Source organism: Cucumis sativus, chromosome 5, assembly GCF_000004075.3.
Source record: "Cucumis sativus cultivar 9930 chromosome 5, Cucumber_9930_V3, whole genome shotgun sequence".
Classification (NCBI taxonomy): domain Eukaryota; kingdom Viridiplantae; phylum Streptophyta; class Magnoliopsida; order Cucurbitales; family Cucurbitaceae; genus Cucumis; species Cucumis sativus.
The window spans coordinates 27,448,972-27,466,826 of NC_026659.2; the positions used below are offsets into that span (position 1 = coordinate 27,448,972).

A 17,855-nucleotide genomic window follows, 5' to 3' on the forward strand; every position below is an offset into this window, starting at 1 on the left:
CTTCATCACACTAATTCACAATTTTTATAGGGTAAAACAACATTTGCAACCATATGCTTAAATGAATGTTGATCACTCACAAGTCACTCTTTGGCTCTCTTTTTCTCACACCCTCTCTCTTCATCGGAATTGGTCCCGTCGAAGTTGCTCGTATGGACTCATCTTGCCGAAAAGATGAGGAGGATGTATGCCGTAGAAGAAGACGCAGAGGAAGAGAAAAGGGAGAAGCAGAGGGGAAACAAAAAAACAGTACTCGATGATAACATCAGCAAAAGACATTTTGACATTAAAAAAAAAAAGAAGAAAAAAAACGGATAGTTTGCATTTCGACTTTTGGGCTATTAATTCAAAAGATTTGTAAAAGGGACACTGTGGAGAGACAAGAATCGAGTCCAGTGGGGACGGGGTTGCGGCTATTCCGCCTCCAAGTTCTGCTCATGCAAAATTCTTCACCTCACCGATCGTCGATTTCTCAGACTGTATTCTCATTCAAGGCTCACCCCTCATATTTTTTCTCGCTGGGGAACTGCTGACTTCCCACTTCGTTCACCCCCAAATCCTTAGGTTTGTGATTTCTCTTCCCTCCGTCTCATTCTACTTGGGTCTTTCTGCATCTGACGATTTCAAGTCATGGGTCTTGCGAAGCGATTCATTTGCTGCGTTTTCACGTGTCTTTCTTCCATCTGATCAATTGGGTTTTATTTCTTGTATGGGATATTGTATAGTTTTAGCGGGGAGAATGAAGTACTGGGGATTTGGTTTTAGTGAACTCGTGCAGTATTTGCTCCATCTGTCTTCACTCGTTCTTCCACTCTATCTATAGTTTCAATCCACTATTTTCAAACTGTAAATCCTCTGGGTCTGCTTCATATATATCAGGACGAAACCGTTGCTTTACGTGATTTTGGAAAAATTATGTAACTTTTGTCCGACAATATAAAGAAATGAGTACCCTGCTCTTCTGATAATCGTATTTAACTCTGTGGTGGCTGACGTTTATGAATCCATTCACAAAAAATGGGAGTTTCTTTTTATGGATACGTTTTTTGACTAATTGTTTGTACCATATGAGATTTTCATCTTGTTGAAATTAAGGGGCACGTATTGTTATTGATGGTCAATAAACAACGTCTTGCATTTACAGCCTTTTCATTTACCTTTTGATCATTTGAACTGAACCCGTATATTGAATTTCAGTGAGGAGTAAGCATCTTCAACTCTTGAACCTGCATTTTCCATTCTTCAATGCTGTTTTGAGCTTTCTCCACAACTTTCTGCCAAGATGTAGCATTCATTAGTTATGTTCCCATTATTTTCTTGAAAGTCTTAAAAAACCGTTCATGTTCTTATAGATAGACTTGGAGACTTAATGTAGGAAAATGTCGAAGAGTAAAAGGAGGAATCAGAGGCAGAGGAAAAAACGAAAGTTAGAGAATGGAAGGGGAAATTCTACTGTGGATTGGGCAGCGCTCCCGCGGGATGTTCTTGTTATGATCTTTGAGCAGTTGTCCCTTGTGGATTGCATATCAGTCGATAATGTCTGTAAGCTTTGGAGCAATATCCTTTCTGAACTTCCAAATTGGAAGATGGGAGGATTTCCATGGCTTATGATGTCAGGTAAAAAAGATAGAGAGATGAGAACTTGTGCAAGCATTCTGGAGAATCGAATTTGGGAAATAGAGCTTCATGAGGCATATGGAGCTTATATTTGGGGATCTTTCCAGGACTGGGTAATAATGGTGAAGGATCTTGGTTGTTATTCTCTTGAAGTTAGTTTGTTGAACCCTTTCTCTGTAAGGAAGATTAACCTGCCAAGGCTTTGGAACTTCTATCACAAGATGGTTCTTTCAGGTTCTCCTGCTGAGGAAAACACAATTTGTGCAGCCATTCATAGTCAGAATCGTGAAATTGCCTTTTGGGTTCAAGGGTCAGAAGTATGGCACAAGTATAAACTTGAAGGTACACCTTTTGAAGATGCTGTCTTCTGTAATGGAAGTCTTTTTCTTCTCTGTAACGACAGTAACATTTTCCAAATTGAAGCAACAAGTATCATCTCGTATTTTAGGGAAGATGAATGTGTTATATCTATTTCTGAGATCAAAGTACAGTTCCACGAAGTTCGAAGCCTAAAAATAAACAGTCAACATGTGTTGAAGTATCTCGTCGAGTCTTCAGGGGATGTTTTGTTGGTCTGTAGGTACTTCAGCGAGAAACCGGATGCTGTACTTGAAACAATCAATTTTGAGATATATTCACTTGATCTTTCTCAGATGTCATGGGAAAAGATCGTGTGTCTGGATGATCGGATTCTTTTTTTAGGTAAATGTTGTTCTAGATCTCTTTCTTCAACTGACCTCGGTATTTTGATCAGTAACCGTATCTATTTCTCCAACGATGATATGGCTCCTTGGTGGAATGAATGGGATTCTAATCATTTGAAAGTAGTATCTTCACGTTTTGGACTCAACAACTCCTCAGGAAAAGATTGGGGAACCTTTCACATAATCAGAGACAGCAGTGGAAAATTTTGTTTCCATGGTAACCGTGACAATTGGGGCCCCATCTGGTTCACTGCACCTCTATGGTGGTATAGCAAGAACATTGCTAGAAAATCAAATCGATATCGATAAATATGGTGAAACTTATCATGATTTGTGGTAGAAATCCAAAAATTACTGATACTGGGTGTGCTTGAGATGGTTGGTAATGTAAGAAACTAAATTTTTCTTTAATGTCTAGCGTTAACAAAATGTACACCCCTTACATGTAAATTGTTCAAGCTCTAAGAGAAGCATTTTGAACTGGGTAGGATTAGTACTTCTCTTTTTGTATATGCCCTTATTTTGTCATATACATATATCGTAATGCTCAGGATAATGTTTGCTTACTGTCGAAATAGCAGAATCCTTGCTGTCTAATTGGAATGTTCCTGGAACGAACTTGTGTTGGAAAAGAGGGTAACAGGTATGTTTATTTTTTGATACATTGAAAAAAGAAGCCATGGACTTCACCCTATGTTTCAAAACTACTCTGTTAAAAGCTGCAGTAATCCCATTGATATTTTGTAAAGGTTTTAAAACTACCCTTATAGTAGAAGTCGGTTAGAATTTTGGATGAAGATTGAGACTGAAAAACTAAACTAGTGTGGCAGTGACTCAAACAATGATAGTCTCCATTCTTGATCATTGCCACACCTTTCTAGGTCCCAATTTCTATCGAAAGTCGAGGGTATAATGAAGAAAGACAAGTGTTAGTAGTATATGTTTATAATTTATCCTATATATTTGTAGTGCTAAGGTACTGTTCATCTTAGGCATAATCTTGGTAACCATATGTTGGTTTGTGCTTTGATTTTATATTATCACTTTTGGAAACAAACAATAGATTTATGTTTTTTCAAACTCTTGACCCTCGCCTTTCTCTAACTTTTGATTTCTACATGACATATCTCTTCTTTCTTGCCTAACTCAATAGAACCAAAGATGAACATAGGATATGAATGGTTTTTCTGAATGGTTGTCCACCAGGTCTTTGCTGAGATGGATTATGTATTTTATATCTTTAAAAATATGTTTGATTCCAAATTGAACTGAAATTTGACCAAAATCATTATTCTTTGAGGAACTTGTAAACTTTTGGCTGCTACATTTTTCAACGCTCAAATCATATCATCTTTTCTGTTTTCTTCTCAAAATAATAACAATAATATTATCATTGTTGTTAGTAGTATTAAAATAGTATTCCAACTGCTACATTTTTCAGTTGGCTTGTGGCTGCTAAAATTTTGAATTAAAAAATTTAAGACTTAATGTTAATTAGAAACATACATGTGAAGAAGAATAATTTCCCAGTTGTTGTCCATAATAGTTGTCTGACTGTTCAAATATGGAGTATGTTCTGTAATTTGCAGCCTCTAGATGTAACTTCTTTCCATTACTTTTCTTTCTAAAATTAAATGTACACTTGCCACCTTCTATTTATTTTTAGGTAAAGTTTCATCTCTTTTGTCTTTTTGCTTTTTTTGTCACTAGTAGTAAATGGAAATGGCTTGATTCCTTTTTGTGTTGTTGTCCATTGAATAACTCAATTCTATCCCCTACTTCTTCAACAAGGGTTCTTGCATAGTTTACTCAGAGTTATAAAATTAAAGTTGAGTTGAATTATGAAGCATGAAATTAAATGAATACATGTTTGATGTGCATATTTTACCTAAATCAGTACGTGTTTAAGAACTCAACTCGGTTTACTTATCTTGAAAATTACTTTTCTATGGTGTAAATTAGATTATGAGGGATTCGTTGTTTGATGGGACTCTCTCTCTTTTTCTTTGTTTCATTTCAAATTTTGGGTGACATTTATTTATCTTTCTCTAAGATTTAAAATATGGTTTTGGTTTTACTTCTTCAAACAAAGCATTTGCTCTATTGGTCTTATAGCTAGATATGTATCTTTACTAAAATAATATATGAATATATTTTAAAAACTACTTTTCTATTCTGTGAACTCTTTTTAACAGTGACATCAACCTGGCTTTTAATTATTTGGTAGACAGAAAGATGTAATATGTTTTTCCTTTTTATTGTTTGTGCTTGTGTGTGTCTAGTTCATTAATTTTTAAACAATCAATTTACGAATTAAAATGTTGAAGGTGAAACAAGATACAAATATTGAAGTTCATGTAATACTTTTGTAGTTTAATATGACACAATATCAAAGCAATGAACTACGTCTCACTCGCAAATAATTGAGTCTCAAGTATCATCAACTTATCCACGTCAAATTCAACCCTTATGTTTATATTAATTAAAGTGGTAAATATTTTATGAAATTTGCTATTTTTTTTTTATATAATTCTTAACAAACAAGTTAATATATTTATTGTTTATATTGTATTTAGTTTTAATATAACTAAATGATTGATCAAATCCTGATATGTGAAAAACAAAAGTTCAATAAAGAATATGTATGAACAACATTAATAAAAGGTGACATACTTAATCTTTATCGTTGCCTAACGCAACTATCTTACTACTAAATTACAAATTTAATTTTTGAATTATGACTATTTATCTCCTAATAAATTGTTAGCGTCAAAAAATAAAAAAATCTTAATTAATTAATTGCTTGGGGTCCACAGTCCACATTTCAAGTTGCGATTCCGAGATGCCCCGTAAGCAATCAATCCCTCAATATTCTTTTCATTTTCTCTTTTGTCCCTCTATTCTTCTCAATTTCACACTTCTTCCCCTCCCCTAACGATAACTTCAAATTACCAACTTACCCCTCCCTAAACCTCCAATTTTGGAATTTTGGCAATTCTCCTCTGGCGGGAGTTCACCCCTCTACTTCTTTTTATTAAAATTTTACCACTTTAATTCTTTTTATTACTCTCCCCTCCCCTCCCCCCCCCCTAATTTTAATTATAACGAAAAAAAAGAGGAGATATTAATTTTATTGACCAAAAAAAGAAAAAGAAAAAAAAGAAAATGTTTCTTAATTGTAGTCGTTTTTTCGTCGAACCGTTTTGATCTGTTTGCCATTCTCTTCATTTCTCACCTTTTTCTCTAAACCCGCCTCGTCCCCATTCCCCCATTCACTCTCTTCTTCCTTTGCATTCTCTTCTTTATTCATCCCTACTCTCTTTCTCCCGATCGCTTTAATTCTCCCATTTCTTCATCCGCGATTTCTTTTCCTTACCAGATCCGACGATTTTTTTGCTTGTTTCTGCTGTTTTGATTTCCGGTAATCTTTATCGTTTCTCATTTTTCCTCTACTTCAACTTCCTCTTCGTTGACTTTTTTTTTTGTGTTATTACGCTTTCTTACTGCAACTTCCAGAGCTGAGTAGTGTTGGTAGACTGTCGATATGTTAGGAGCGGGTGTACGGTTTGGTCGTGCCAAGGGAGAGGACCGCTTTTACGATTCATCCAGAGCCAGGAAGGGGCTTCTCAGTCGTCAGAATGATAGGCTATCTACATCTCAACAAGATGCTTCTGCTACTACTCCATCCTATGCGGATAAGGAAGTTGTTTCCACACGCCCCCTTGACCGTTTGGTCTCTGATGAAGCTACTAAACCAGTTCCTGTTTCAATTTTAAGTAATCTGGAGCGGTTCTTGCAGTCGGTTACTCCCTTTGTGCCTGCTCAGTTTCTCTCTAAGGTTTTTTTTTTTTTTTTTTTAGTTGGGTTTTCACTTTTTGATTGATCTTGAGGAAGCTTGTGTGTTGTTTTGTTGTAGAGTGCGTTGAGAGGTTGGAGGACGTGTGATTTGGAGACAAAGCCTTACTTTTTGCTTGGGGATTTGTGGGAGGCTTTCAAAGAGTGGAGTGCTTATGGTGCAGGAGTGCCTCTTTTATTGAATAACAGTGATGGTGTGGTTCAGTATTATGTCCCGTACTTGTCTGGCATACAATTGTATGGCATGGAATCGTCTACAAAGACAAGGTATTTGATATCAATATGCTGGAATTGATATTGTCTTCTACCTCTTTTAATATATTTATATTTATATAAGCATGATATGCCATTCTGTTTCGCCCATTCACTGGTGCATCTTTGGCACGGAGCTTTATAGCTTCAGTTTGTTTTCGTTTTTTTTTTTTTTTTTTATTTGATTCTGTTTTTTCATAACTTTATGAAGGGCATTTTTATTTTCAGCTCAAGTGATTTGATGTTTTACTTCTTTTTTGTCCCTATATTTCGTTCCTTTATCTTATGGACCATTATGCTTATGGTTCTCACAGAATGTTTTTCTTCTACCGAGGAGTTATTTTAGCTTTACCCAGATGGTCCTCGTATCTAGACAAATGTTCCTTCCTTCTCCTTTTCACAACTTTTTTAAGTTCTAAACAAATTTTGATTACGTAGTTAATATGTCCTCTTGATTAATGGTAGGATCGAGAGCGTTTTAGAGACTGAAATTTTGAACGTTATCTTGTGTTTACTAATATGGTGTGAGAGGAAAATAGAGGTCAAGGAAAACACACTCGTTTCAATATCTTTTTGCTGGGGTCATTTCACCTTTTTGGTTCATTATGTTTTGATTGTTGCTCAACATCATTAAGAGAATTTATGTGCTTTTTTGGGGAATTATATTGTTCCATTCTTTTATGAATTTGATTGTTGTTTTGTTTTCATACATCCTCTTTTTGTGTTATTGATGTATATACTTTGGTTGTTTGAAAGGCGATGGGGTGAGGAAAGCGACAGTGACTATAGAGATTCAAGTAGTGATGGTAGTAGTGATTCTGAAACAATTAGAAGAATAAAACACAGTAGAGAACCACCCCACCATAATGATCCGTCTATAACAGATCCTCTTAGAATGGATAGATTGTCTTTGAGGGACCAGCATTTGGGACTTCATGAGGACTGCTCCAGTGACGAGGCTGAATCTTTCAATTCTCAAGGCCGCCTTCTATTTGAGTATCTCGAAAGAGACCTACCGTATTTACGTGAACCTTTGGCTGACAAGGCAAGTGGTTTTTCTGTGTTTTGAGACCATATTATTTAGGCTTTCAGCCTCACACTTTTCTCTGTTGTTTTTGACACAGATATCGGATCTTGCTTCTCGCTTCCCACAGTTGAAAACAATGAGAAGCTGTGACCTCCTACCGTACAGTTGGATATCTGTGGCATGGTATTAGCATCTTCACATTTTATATGAAAGCTCTTTAATATCCATTGGCTAATTGGCTTCCAACCCAAACGTTTTAGGTACCCAATTTACAGGATACCAACTGGGCAAACATTAAAGGATCTTGATGCTTGTTTTCTCACATACCATTCTTTACACACACCAATGAGAGGTAATTGAATTTCTTGCCAGTTTGACATTTGCAAGTCCATTCTTTGTGCATGCCTTTTGTCTTTCAATTCAAGTTCATTTTCTTATTCTATTCTGTCCTTGAGAGCTTCCTTTATTATTATTATTTTTTTAAAATATTGTATTGTGTGAAATTCATGGTACCATGATATATTTGAGTCATTTTCTTTATATTTTTCAGATTCTCAAAGCCCACCAACACCCTTTGTGGCATATCCTTGTAAGACGAATGGTGCCGAAAAGGTTCCTTTAAGAATTTTTGGACTTGCTTCATACAAGTTTAACGGGTCGTCATTGTGGATGCGAAATGGTGGAGTTGAGCATCAATTGGCAAACGCCCTCTCGCGAGCAGCTGAAAATTGGCTAAGAGATCTTCATGTCAATCACCCTGATTTCCTGTTCTTCAGCCGCCGAGATGCAACACCTTACTGATACAACCAACTAGAAAACAAAAGTTTGCATGTAGTGGCCCTGCAAAAGAATCCCGAAACGTGGTGAATGTGCTGTATGCTCACTGAAGGTGGGGTGGTTCACTCGTTAGCTTTCATTAAGGTGAAGGACTGGAGAAAGTTTATGGAATGGGATAGGTCACAAAATTTTGAGGCTTTAGACGCGGGGGGGTGCACATGCCTGATGTAGTAACAAAGCCTGATAAAAAGTGAACGCTAAAAATGTTAGAAAACATTGCTCTAAGGCATGCTGGTTTAGCGAGGTAGATGTTGGTTCGACATGTATTAATAAGCAGGTTTTCTTGTTTGCTTTCACTTTTTTCTTTATCCATCCCCAGAAGTGCCATCATTTGAGAAAGGAGGCCTTCTTTGATCTCTCTGACTGACGGTCCTGATTTTGTTAGATTGTAACGTTGTTCAAGTGGATTTTAATAGGTTTTATTCAGGATCTCGGTGCGTCAGGCAATGAAACTGTACTGCAGGAGTATCCTTGACCATGAACTGAATTAGAAAATGTTCATGGAAAGCTTACAATACGCCCTGGACTTGGGCTTCTATCCGTACTTGGTTTGGTTTTCTTCTTCTATATTCAGATGTATTTGAAGATATATGTCTTTTCCTTTGCTTTTCTACTGCAAGTTTTTGTCAATGTCAGGTATTGTGACCCTGATCGATGCTTGATCGCCTCATATCTATTATGATCTATAGAAATGGTAAGTCTTTGGTACCGGACTTACTTTCTGTTTTATACAACCAAGGTCAGAAGACTTGTTGCAAAATTTCTGATTCTACCGATCTAGGCAAGTTTTTTTATTAACTGTTACTACGTCTATGAATTATGATGTTAAAGGTTGATTGAGTGAATAAATATTGCAGTATCATTGGACAGTGTTGGTGTCATATTACTATTTAGTCCTTATTAAGTCAAAAGTTTATAATTCCTATGAATGTTACAATTGGATTACTATAAGCTTACATGATGTGATATCTAGTGAGAGTTGGTGAGAAATTCGAGTTGAAATTAGGGCCTTTAAAAACCACAATCGCTTATAATTCCTCCAAAGTGCTTTCAATTCTGATTTCCCTTTTTCTTTTACCAACTCTCTAAGTAAGATACTATCACGAGTACGTCGTCTAAATTTTAACAATATTTAACAGATTTATCGATTAATTAACATAGAAGACGAACTTGAAAATTCTTGAAATATCAGCAGTTCTTGATTACTTATTATACTTATTAAGGAGACCATCTTAAATGAAGAAACTAAGATGTTTAGGAAATATGTTATTTAATTGGTAATCTAAGTAGCAACTTGGCTTATAGGAGGTAGGTCTAGAAATGGAGATTTGACATAAATTCAGTTGTCCATATTAGTCTCTCTTGGTTGGCTACTTGTTAGGGCGCTAACCTCAATTGAGCCATTATTAAATGATATGTTAAAATAGTCACGTACCATTTTTAAATGTTCATAGTTTTGTTGCACATAGAAATTAGGAAACACCGCAGTCTATTAAAACTTAAATAGTAGACAAAATTGAAAAAAACATCAACTTGTTTCAATATGTGACATTGGTTATTTGGTTTTAAGTTTCAACTCTAGATTTTCAATCCTAACTGCACAAGCTTTAATATGATTTTAATTTTAACCCCTTCACTTTTAAGATAATATAAAAGGATGATTAAATTAGACTAATTTTATCTAATACAACAACTTTTTCTTTAACTCTCTTTTACAATCATACAGTTAAAACTTTCTAACTTCAATGTATTAATAATTACATAACTTAAAGTCACTACTCAATTTCCTGCTTTTAACACATCCAATGTATCATGATTCATTAGGACTATAAATAAAACTTTGGTTATTTGCCCTCAAATCATTTCTTATTTTGGTTATTCATAAACTAAGCATGGACAAGAACCTCCTATAGCCGGTGACACAACCCCAAAAGTCCACATACCGATCCCACTTCTTACTATAACACAAAAAACAAAGCAAATTACAAAATCATGTGATAAACTAATCACCATAACAAAGTAAAGATACCCACTCAAATCTCCCCACGTATGCAAATTCATCTCCAAATCAAAGCCTATTGGTAAAGATAGTAATGAACACAGTAAAGAAAGAAGCAGAGAATCACAATTCAGTAGTCAGAGTGGCCACTGCCGCAGGCAGCCATCCCAAGAAAAGCAAAAGCCTCACCTCCGCCACATTCTTCAATACCAAAATCACCAAATTTCAACAACAAATCAAATTAAATTTCAAATTTTGAAGCCGCCCCCTCCCAATTCCTTTTCTTCTTCTTCTTTCTTAAAAAATGGCAGTCTCAGCTATTGTTTTGGCCACCATCACTTCTCTTCATCTCATAGCCTTTGTCCTTGCCGTTGGCGCCGAGCGTCGTCGCAGCACCGTAAGTTTCTCAGCTCACTGATTCACTGACCTTTTTTCATTAATCTCTGTGAATGGAAAGGCTTTTATATTTCTTTGTACTCTGTTTTTTTTTTTCTTTTTTTCTTTTTGTGAAGGCTAATATTGTGCCAGATGAGTACGACGAAAAGACTTACTGTGTGTACGGCACCGACGCATCTACGGTGTACGGACTGTCGGCATTCGGTTTGCTTCTCATAAGCCAAGCGGTGGTTAACGGCGTTACTAGATGTTTCTGCTGTGGGAAAGGTTTAATTAGTGGAAAAACCACCACTGTTGCCATTTTCTTCTTTGTCTTTTCTTGGTATGTAGATCCTTTCATTTTTAAATTTGTTAATTTAAAACATACGGGTTTTGAAAACGACACAAAACCCTTCAACCCCATCAAACAAAAACCCAACCTTGATGGCAATATTCGTTTAATTTATATTACTTTGTTTTTATAGGATTAGCTTCATCGGAGCAGAGATCGGACTATTGGCCGGATCGGCTAGGAATGCTTACCACACAAAGTACAGGGCGACGTTTGGGGTGGAAAAACTATCGTGTGCGACTCTCCGGAAAGGGGTGTTTGCCGGCGCAGCCGCGATGACGGTGCTATCGATGGTGGGTTCGATTTTGTACTACTGGATGCATTCGAAAGCCGATACAGGGGGATGGGAGAAGCACCAGAATAACGAAGGTGTGGGCATGGGGACGGCGGGTGTTCATCTTCACATGAAGCAACAGAATGCTCAATAGATTAATTTGGTTTTTGGAATTGGTTTAGTGATTTTGCGATGAGAATTAATGGTTGTTATTAAAATGGGGAAGTGTTTGTTTGTAAGGAAGAAGAAAGGGGAAAGTGTTTGAAAAGCACTCGTATCAATCATCAAATTAAGCTTTGCTTAGCTTTTGTTTCTTTATTCGAGTGTGTGTCTCGTATTTTAAGGAAATTTTTCTCCTTTTAGGACGCGTCGTCTTGAAGTTCCAACTTTGAATTTTGCTATTGGAGATTTTTTTCTAGGGTTTCTCAAAGTGAACTTAGGACTCAAAGAACATGCTTGCCTTTGCTTTTTGTTACATTTAAGCCATGGATTTGCTAATCTAAACATTAATAGGTTTCATTTATTTGTTTACTTTGATTGTTGTTTATGAGTCTCATGTAATCAACAATAAATTAGCAATATGTGTAGTTAATTATCTAAATTTTTTTTAATGAGGTAATTTTTTGGGTTATGAAGGTTGAAATATTGATTATTATTATTTTGGGATGAGATTGAAAATTGAATGTTGAGAATGGAAAAGAAATAAATTAGAAAATGGGAATGTGATCATATTAACAAAAAATCTTAATACAGAAATTAATTAAAAGAGAGCATGCCACACACAACTAATTTCAATCCACTCTTCAAATGAGTGTTTAAATAAGTTCACAATTTTACATCTAATTCTCTCTCAAATCAAACCATAAACTAATTAAAAACTAATCCTGTCATAACATGTCGAATCCCCATGGCCGTCGCAGATTTGTATATTCCATTTTAGGCAATGGCAAAGGTTCGTCGTACTGATCCATATATATAATCTTTAAACTTCATGGACAAAAAACTCAGTGTCATTCCTTGCTAAAATGGGGTGTTTCGGAATTTGAATTTGCAGTGGCGGAGCTGATGCTGTGGAAGAACAAGAGACAATCGGGGGCCATGGTGGCCGGAATGAGCTGTGTTTGGTTGATGGTGGAGGTTTTAGATTACCATTTGATTACTCTTATTTCCCATCTTCTCATCATCCTCATGCTTCTTCTCTTCTTATGGAAGAAATTAGCATTTTTCACAGTCCCATGGTAACACACTAACACTAATTATAATTTAATGTGAATTTAAAAGCACTTAATTGTATTGGTAACATAGTAATGTTTTTTATATTTTATCATTATTTTGAATGGTATAGGAGTCCACCCAATGCCCAAGATTTAGAAATCTCAGACTCCACTTTCACTCATCTCTTTCAAACATTCAATTGGTTCCTCCACAGCTTCTTTCAAATTTCCAATGGCAATGACTTTAAGCTCTTTGCAATGGTACCCTCAATAATCTATGTTTATTATTTCTCATCTTCTCCTTTAATTCCCTTTAAAACTACACATTAAACTATCATCTCAATATCTATAATAATTATACCATTTACAACTTCTAACCCTAAAAAACAAACCCTAAACTTATACGTTTTTATTGAATCGTATGAGTTTAAGGATTACATTTTTATCACTGGAGGACTCAATTTTTGGAATGAAAAGTTCAAAAAATATAATTGCAGTATATAATTTTCCTTTTCTTTTTGTAGGTAATGGGTGGCCTTTGGTTATTATCCGTTGTTGGAGAGTCAGTGAACTTATTCAATCTCGTGTATATTGGTATATTCTCTTTTTCTATTTGACTAGAATCTTGTCCTAAAATGTGATTAACAGTTTTAAAACACGATTTCTCTACCAAAGCTAACTTGTCTTTTTTTTCCTATTGATATGATTGAACAAAATGAAATGATATGGATGATAAGTATTTGTGACCTTACAAATAGTTCCTGTTGTATACGACAAGTATGAGGAGGGATTCAATAAGGTTGCCTCTCACATCAAAGCTAATATGGACTACTATTTCCACTTGATTGATTCCAAATTTCTCACCAAAATTCCAAGGTGGCATAATATCAAACAATCTTAAAATCATTCTTAATCTTAACCTTATAATAATTACATATATAATCCATATTATATGTGTAGATTTTCTTTTTGCAAACCTTTCATTCCTAAGTGTTGATTCATTTTTTCCCTTTTCTATATATAAATTAAATGAGGCACTTTGATGATTCAATAGTCTCTCTTGTATTATATTTCTCTTGTTTTGAGAAAAGAATTCATCTCGTTCATGATTATTTTCACTCTATACATAAATTAAAATCAACTCACAAAATAAGATAATAAAATTACTCTTCTCTTCTCTGAAATTAGAAATTATTTTCCAATCGAAAATAAGTTGAAAAAACTAGAGAAAGATGACAGAAGATGAATAACCTTTCACAGTAACTTTTTCATATAACAATTGTTGTCTTATTTAATTCCAAAATTAATTAACGTCTCTAATGTTTATGTTAATTTGTATTCTTAAAGAACTTGGGAAGAGATGTGGTTTAAATTACATAAATTTTATTGTTGTATTTAACAAAGTTTTAAATCGATTCACAAAAATTGAAAGATGTTATATCGAATTGGGGTTTGGAGTTTTATTTAAAAGAAACACACCCCCTATGTAGGGTTATAAAAACACTTATATCCAATGGGCAATAGGTTTTTCTTTTACTATTCATTTAGAATTAGACATAGGATTAAATTCTCAAGATAAGTATAAGAATTCCAAATAATTGTTCCTTAGTTTTGAGATTAAATTTGATAAAATTACAATATTTTTTTAGTGAAAATGTATACATAATCTCGTGTTTTCTAGTTCACTTAGATTTTTATTTTTGGTATCATAATTGAAGAGGGGGAAAATATTTGAATTTTGAAAAGAATAATTGAATTGAAAGAGAACCACATTTGTATAAAGGTAGAAAAGAGTCAAAGGGAAAAAAATGGGAATATCTTTGAAACATATCCACATCTTAGCTTTTTATAGATAGGATTATTATTCTGTAATTAGGTTGAGAATAATTAATAGAATACACACTTACCCCCATGCACCACCAATTCACCCAATTACCCTTTTCTCTTTTACTTTCTTTTCAATTCTTCAATTATTTACATTCCAAATATGGTCAAACATCCATATATTGACCAATCATCCCTAACTTTTGAACGTTTATTTATATTTTATGGATGAATTTCAACAAACATTATTATATATACTTGACCTTTTGCATCACAACTTGACCTAGTAATTAGCAGTGAAAATTTTATCATAAACACATAATTAATTATTTACCATATTAATTATGTAGTTAGAAGAAAAAATGAATTAATGAACACCTAATAATGTGGAAGCTGACTTTGATTTCTCGCCCGCATCTTCCGTAATGGAAAAATTGTGTCCTCATTAGTCATTATTCTCCTTTTTTTCTTTTACTAATCCTTTTTTTAAAAAAATTAGTTTTTCTAAACTTAACTAAAACTTCAATAACCCAAAATATATTTAAATTACGAGCCATTTAATCCATGACCTAAAAGTCAAAAAGTCAACAAATGTTGGGCTCTTTATTCAATTGTTTTTGCTATGAGATTCCTTTTATATTTAGTCCAGGTGGTATTATATTATTGGTGGAGGGTTTGGATATTACATATATATATATAGACCTCTTGACTTGGCCCTTCTTCCTTATTCTTCACTTCTAATAATCCAATCTCATCAACCTACACATTTACTCTTAGATGGTGAGGGTATTGAGAGATTTCCACGGCGGAGGATTGACGATCGCTTCCCCAGTTTTGATATTTTGGGCGGTGGTGCTTTCGATTTCGATCATCACAACAGTTATATTCTCCTGCACCGGCGGCAGCGGCGCTAAAGATAAGGACACGTCCCATGCCGATACTTACGGTGGTGCTGCTTGTGCTGCCGGCTGTGGAGGCGGCTGCGGCGCTTAATCTCATCCAACAACGGAAATTTTCACCACCAGATCGATGTAATTTGATTTCCTTTTTCTCACTTTTCAATTCTTCTCCTTTTAGGAGGGTGATGATTATATTATAGGGATTTTCAGTTTGGTTGGTTTAAAATATGTGAAACAAATTGACATATTTGATAAAGAAAATGTAAAGATTTGAAATATTTGAATGAAAGGGTTCGTTAAACACGTTGTGTTTATCCAAATATAGCGTTGGTTCTTCTTTTACATTCCCCACTTTTTATTCCTCTGCCGACATTATTATTATTGTTTCCATTTTTCTTTTTCAAATCTTTTATTTGGTTTCTAAATTTTGTACTAATATAATTATATATGTTTACTATCGAATTCGAACTTTTAATTTCATCTCATTAAGTTCGTCCTACAAAATTTTATTTTTTCTTATCACTTAATTCCGACTACAATCGTTAAACTTAATATCTATTAAGTAATTAAAATAAATTTAATTACTTTTTATGAAATTTTCATAAATATTAAAATTATTTTGAACTTTCACGTATTAATTATTCCTATTTTGTAAATTAGTAAGAAAAAATGCAAAATATTGAAATTTAGGACCAATTCAAAATCAATTCAAACTTCTAACAGAAAAATTATAAAATTCTACTACCTAAGAATAAAAAAAAAACTAAGTTTACATTCTTTTTCTAATTACTAAATAATTGAATAGTAACTTGAAGTTAAAAAAAAAGAGATAAAAAATTATAACAAATAGTAAATTTCACATCCTATTAATAATAAACACTAATATGTTTGCATTAATAGATAATTAAAAAGTCTACTAATAATATAATCTAAAATTTTACTGTAGCTTTTAAATATATTCATTTAATTTGATTAGAAAAAAAAAAAAAAAGTTAGTTATGTGAACGGTTAGGCCGTTAAGTAGAGAGGCAGAGAGAAGAGCAATTGGATTTAGATGGAAAGACGTCGGCTTGGCCTTTCGCTAAGCCCAAAAGTCAAGATGTGTCCAAAAGTTATTTCTTTGTTTTTGAGAAAAGGGATGGTGTTTAATAAGCACTTTTAGTGCATATATAAGTGATAGTGCTACACACATTGGATACATCCAAATTGTATTTACATAATGAGAGATCTAAGAACATAATATAATACTCCATTTGGTTACGTAGAAATTAAATATTTCGATGCCCTTAAAAACAAATTCCCAATTGTCACACTATTGTCTAATATTCCCTACCCACTCCAATCATCTTTTGTTATTAAAGAAATGGAAATGTATTTGATTGTTTAATAGATAAACCATACGAATAAATTAGTTAAATTGAAATTAACGTAATTCAACTTAATTTAAGTCCGTACTTTCAATTTTGATGTTTAGCTTTACTTGTTCCATTTAACGGTTTTTTATTTCTACTTTTTAAAAATCTATCCCACCTCTAAACTTAGCTTATTGCTTTCTTAAGTAAATTTTACCAATATTTTTAAATATTTGATGGATGGATTAGCTTAATTTAAAAGATAAAGTTAGATCAAATAAGATTATTTGTGTGGGATTCTTTTTCCTTGTTTCTTTTGTTTTAAGAAATAATAATAAATATTATATAATGTTTTTTCCTTTGTTACATCAATGCTATAATTTAATATTAGTTTTCATAAATATATCATATCTAACAAAATAAAAAAGTCCATAAAATTCAATCATTTTTAAAAAGATTCATGTTTATCCTTCCTTTCCATCGTTTTTCTTTTACCTTTATATTATTTTGAAATAATGATATTTGTTTTTAATCGATCAAATGTAAACAATTGTGTTGAAATATATTACAGGTAAAGAGAGATATTACATGATAGGTTAAGAACGAGGAATCTAAAGATCATCCCCACAAATGAAATGAAATGAAAGTTGAAACTGACCCATTTAATATACGATGGCCCCCCAATACATACATAATTAAATTGGAAGGTAAAGTAGAGCCTTAAAAGTACCAAATTTTGATTTGGATTTCAACCCCTACGGCCCTTTGTTTTCTCCGCGCCTCATCAAACAAGTGGGACTCACCACTCGAGAACGGCTACTTCTCTCCATTCATTCACATACCAATTTCTCATTTTATTTCTACGTTTGTGGGGGTTCGTTCCCACGTAGAGAGCATACTAGGTGGGTCAACAACGAGATCCCAACCGTTGGTTTTAGTTAAATCAAAAGAGTTAGAAGAATGGTGATTGGTTGGGAAGAGTGGGTCATAGTAGAAAAGAGAATCATAATTGTGATGTGGCACTTTAACGGTTAGGTATTATTTTAGTAATTGCAATGTCCTTTGGGTGGAGAATTAAGCATCACCGTCTGATCATTCCCAGTCCCTCAGTGGGCCATATATAAAAATAGTGTATTAAAAAAGGGCCCAACCAGGTTCGAACTGGTGACCTCTTGATCTGCAGTCAAATGCTCTACCACTGAGCTATGGACCCAACTGATTACTATAAAATATCTCACCTCTAAAATTTTTAAATTGGGTTAATTTTAATTCTA

The 17,855-nt window shown here is 33.9% G+C and overlaps 3 protein-coding genes and 1 non-coding gene across 8 annotated transcripts; 3 read left to right on the forward strand and 1 right to left on the reverse strand.

Moving 5' to 3' along the window:
* Nucleotides 1-94: 94 nt before the first annotated feature.
* On the forward strand, nucleotides 95-2,904 carry LOC101209996. Of its 4 annotated transcripts, none has more exons than XM_031886143.1 (3): nucleotides 95-564; nucleotides 1,198-1,203; nucleotides 1,353-2,904. In XM_031886143.1, exon 3 carries the CDS (start codon nucleotides 1,380-1,382, stop codon nucleotides 2,628-2,630), a length of 1,251 nt encoding a protein of 416 aa, XP_031742003.1. In that variant the 5' UTR covers nucleotides 95-564; nucleotides 1,198-1,203; nucleotides 1,353-1,379; the 3' UTR covers nucleotides 2,631-2,904. The 4 variants fall into 4 exon arrangements, with proteins under 4 accessions (XP_031742003.1, XP_031742004.1, XP_031742002.1 ...); XM_031886144.1 differs by having other exon boundaries at nucleotides 1,376-2,904; XM_031886142.1 differs by lacking the exon at nucleotides 1,198-1,203.
* Nucleotides 2,905-5,512: 2,608 nt separating this feature from the next.
* Nucleotides 5,513-9,161, forward strand: LOC101209750. Of its 2 annotated transcripts, none has more exons than XM_031886145.1 (7): nucleotides 5,513-5,742; nucleotides 5,857-6,159; nucleotides 6,238-6,443; nucleotides 7,185-7,473; nucleotides 7,553-7,638; nucleotides 7,716-7,807; nucleotides 8,006-9,161. In XM_031886145.1, the coding sequence occupies exons 2-7, from the start codon at nucleotides 5,866-5,868 to the stop codon at nucleotides 8,254-8,256; spliced, it is 1,218 nt and encodes a 405-aa protein (XP_031742005.1). In that variant the 5' UTR covers nucleotides 5,513-5,742; nucleotides 5,857-5,865; the 3' UTR covers nucleotides 8,257-9,161. The 2 variants fall into 2 exon arrangements, with proteins under 2 accessions (XP_031742005.1, XP_011655788.1); XM_011657486.2 differs by having other exon boundaries at nucleotides 5,514-5,742; nucleotides 5,838-6,159.
* A 961-nt stretch (nucleotides 9,162-10,122) lies between these two features.
* LOC101216289 (hypothetical protein) lies at nucleotides 10,123-11,727 on the forward strand. Its single transcript, XM_011657488.2, has 3 exons — nucleotides 10,123-10,688; nucleotides 10,804-11,009; nucleotides 11,152-11,727. The coding sequence occupies exons 1-3, from the start codon at nucleotides 10,596-10,598 to the stop codon at nucleotides 11,444-11,446; spliced, it is 594 nt and encodes a 197-aa protein (XP_011655790.1). The 5' UTR covers nucleotides 10,123-10,595; the 3' UTR covers nucleotides 11,447-11,727.
* A 5,995-nt stretch (nucleotides 11,728-17,722) lies between these two features.
* On the reverse strand, nucleotides 17,723-17,794 carry TRNAC-GCA. Its single transcript has one exon. It is a non-coding gene; the product is annotated as a tRNA-Cys (tRNA).
* Nucleotides 17,795-17,855: the final 61 nt, after the last annotated feature.

Bases quoted from the DNA above. Each gene is read 5' to 3' on its own strand.
- LOC101209996 (XM_031886143.1), top strand. From the start codon at position 1,380: ATGTCGAAGAGTAAAAGGAGGAATCAGAGGCAGAGGAAAAAACGAAAG.
- LOC101216289 (XM_011657488.2), top strand. From the start codon at position 10,596: ATGGCAGTCTCAGCTATTGTTTTGGCCACCATCACTTCTCTTCATCTC. The intron at 10,689-10,803 runs GTAAGTTTCTCA...CTTTTTGTGAAG, and splicing joins CCGAGCGTCGTCGCAGCACC to GCTAATATTGTGCCAGATGA. The intron at 11,010-11,151 runs GTATGTAGATCC...TTGTTTTTATAG, and splicing joins TTCTTCTTTGTCTTTTCTTG to GATTAGCTTCATCGGAGCAG.
- LOC101209750 (XM_031886145.1), top strand. From the start codon at position 5,866: ATGTTAGGAGCGGGTGTACGGTTTGGTCGTGCCAAGGGAGAGGACCGC. The intron at 6,444-7,184 runs GTATTTGATATC...GTTGTTTGAAAG, and splicing joins GAATCGTCTACAAAGACAAG to GCGATGGGGTGAGGAAAGCG. The intron at 7,808-8,005 runs GTAATTGAATTT...TATATTTTTCAG, and splicing joins TTTACACACACCAATGAGAG to ATTCTCAAAGCCCACCAACA.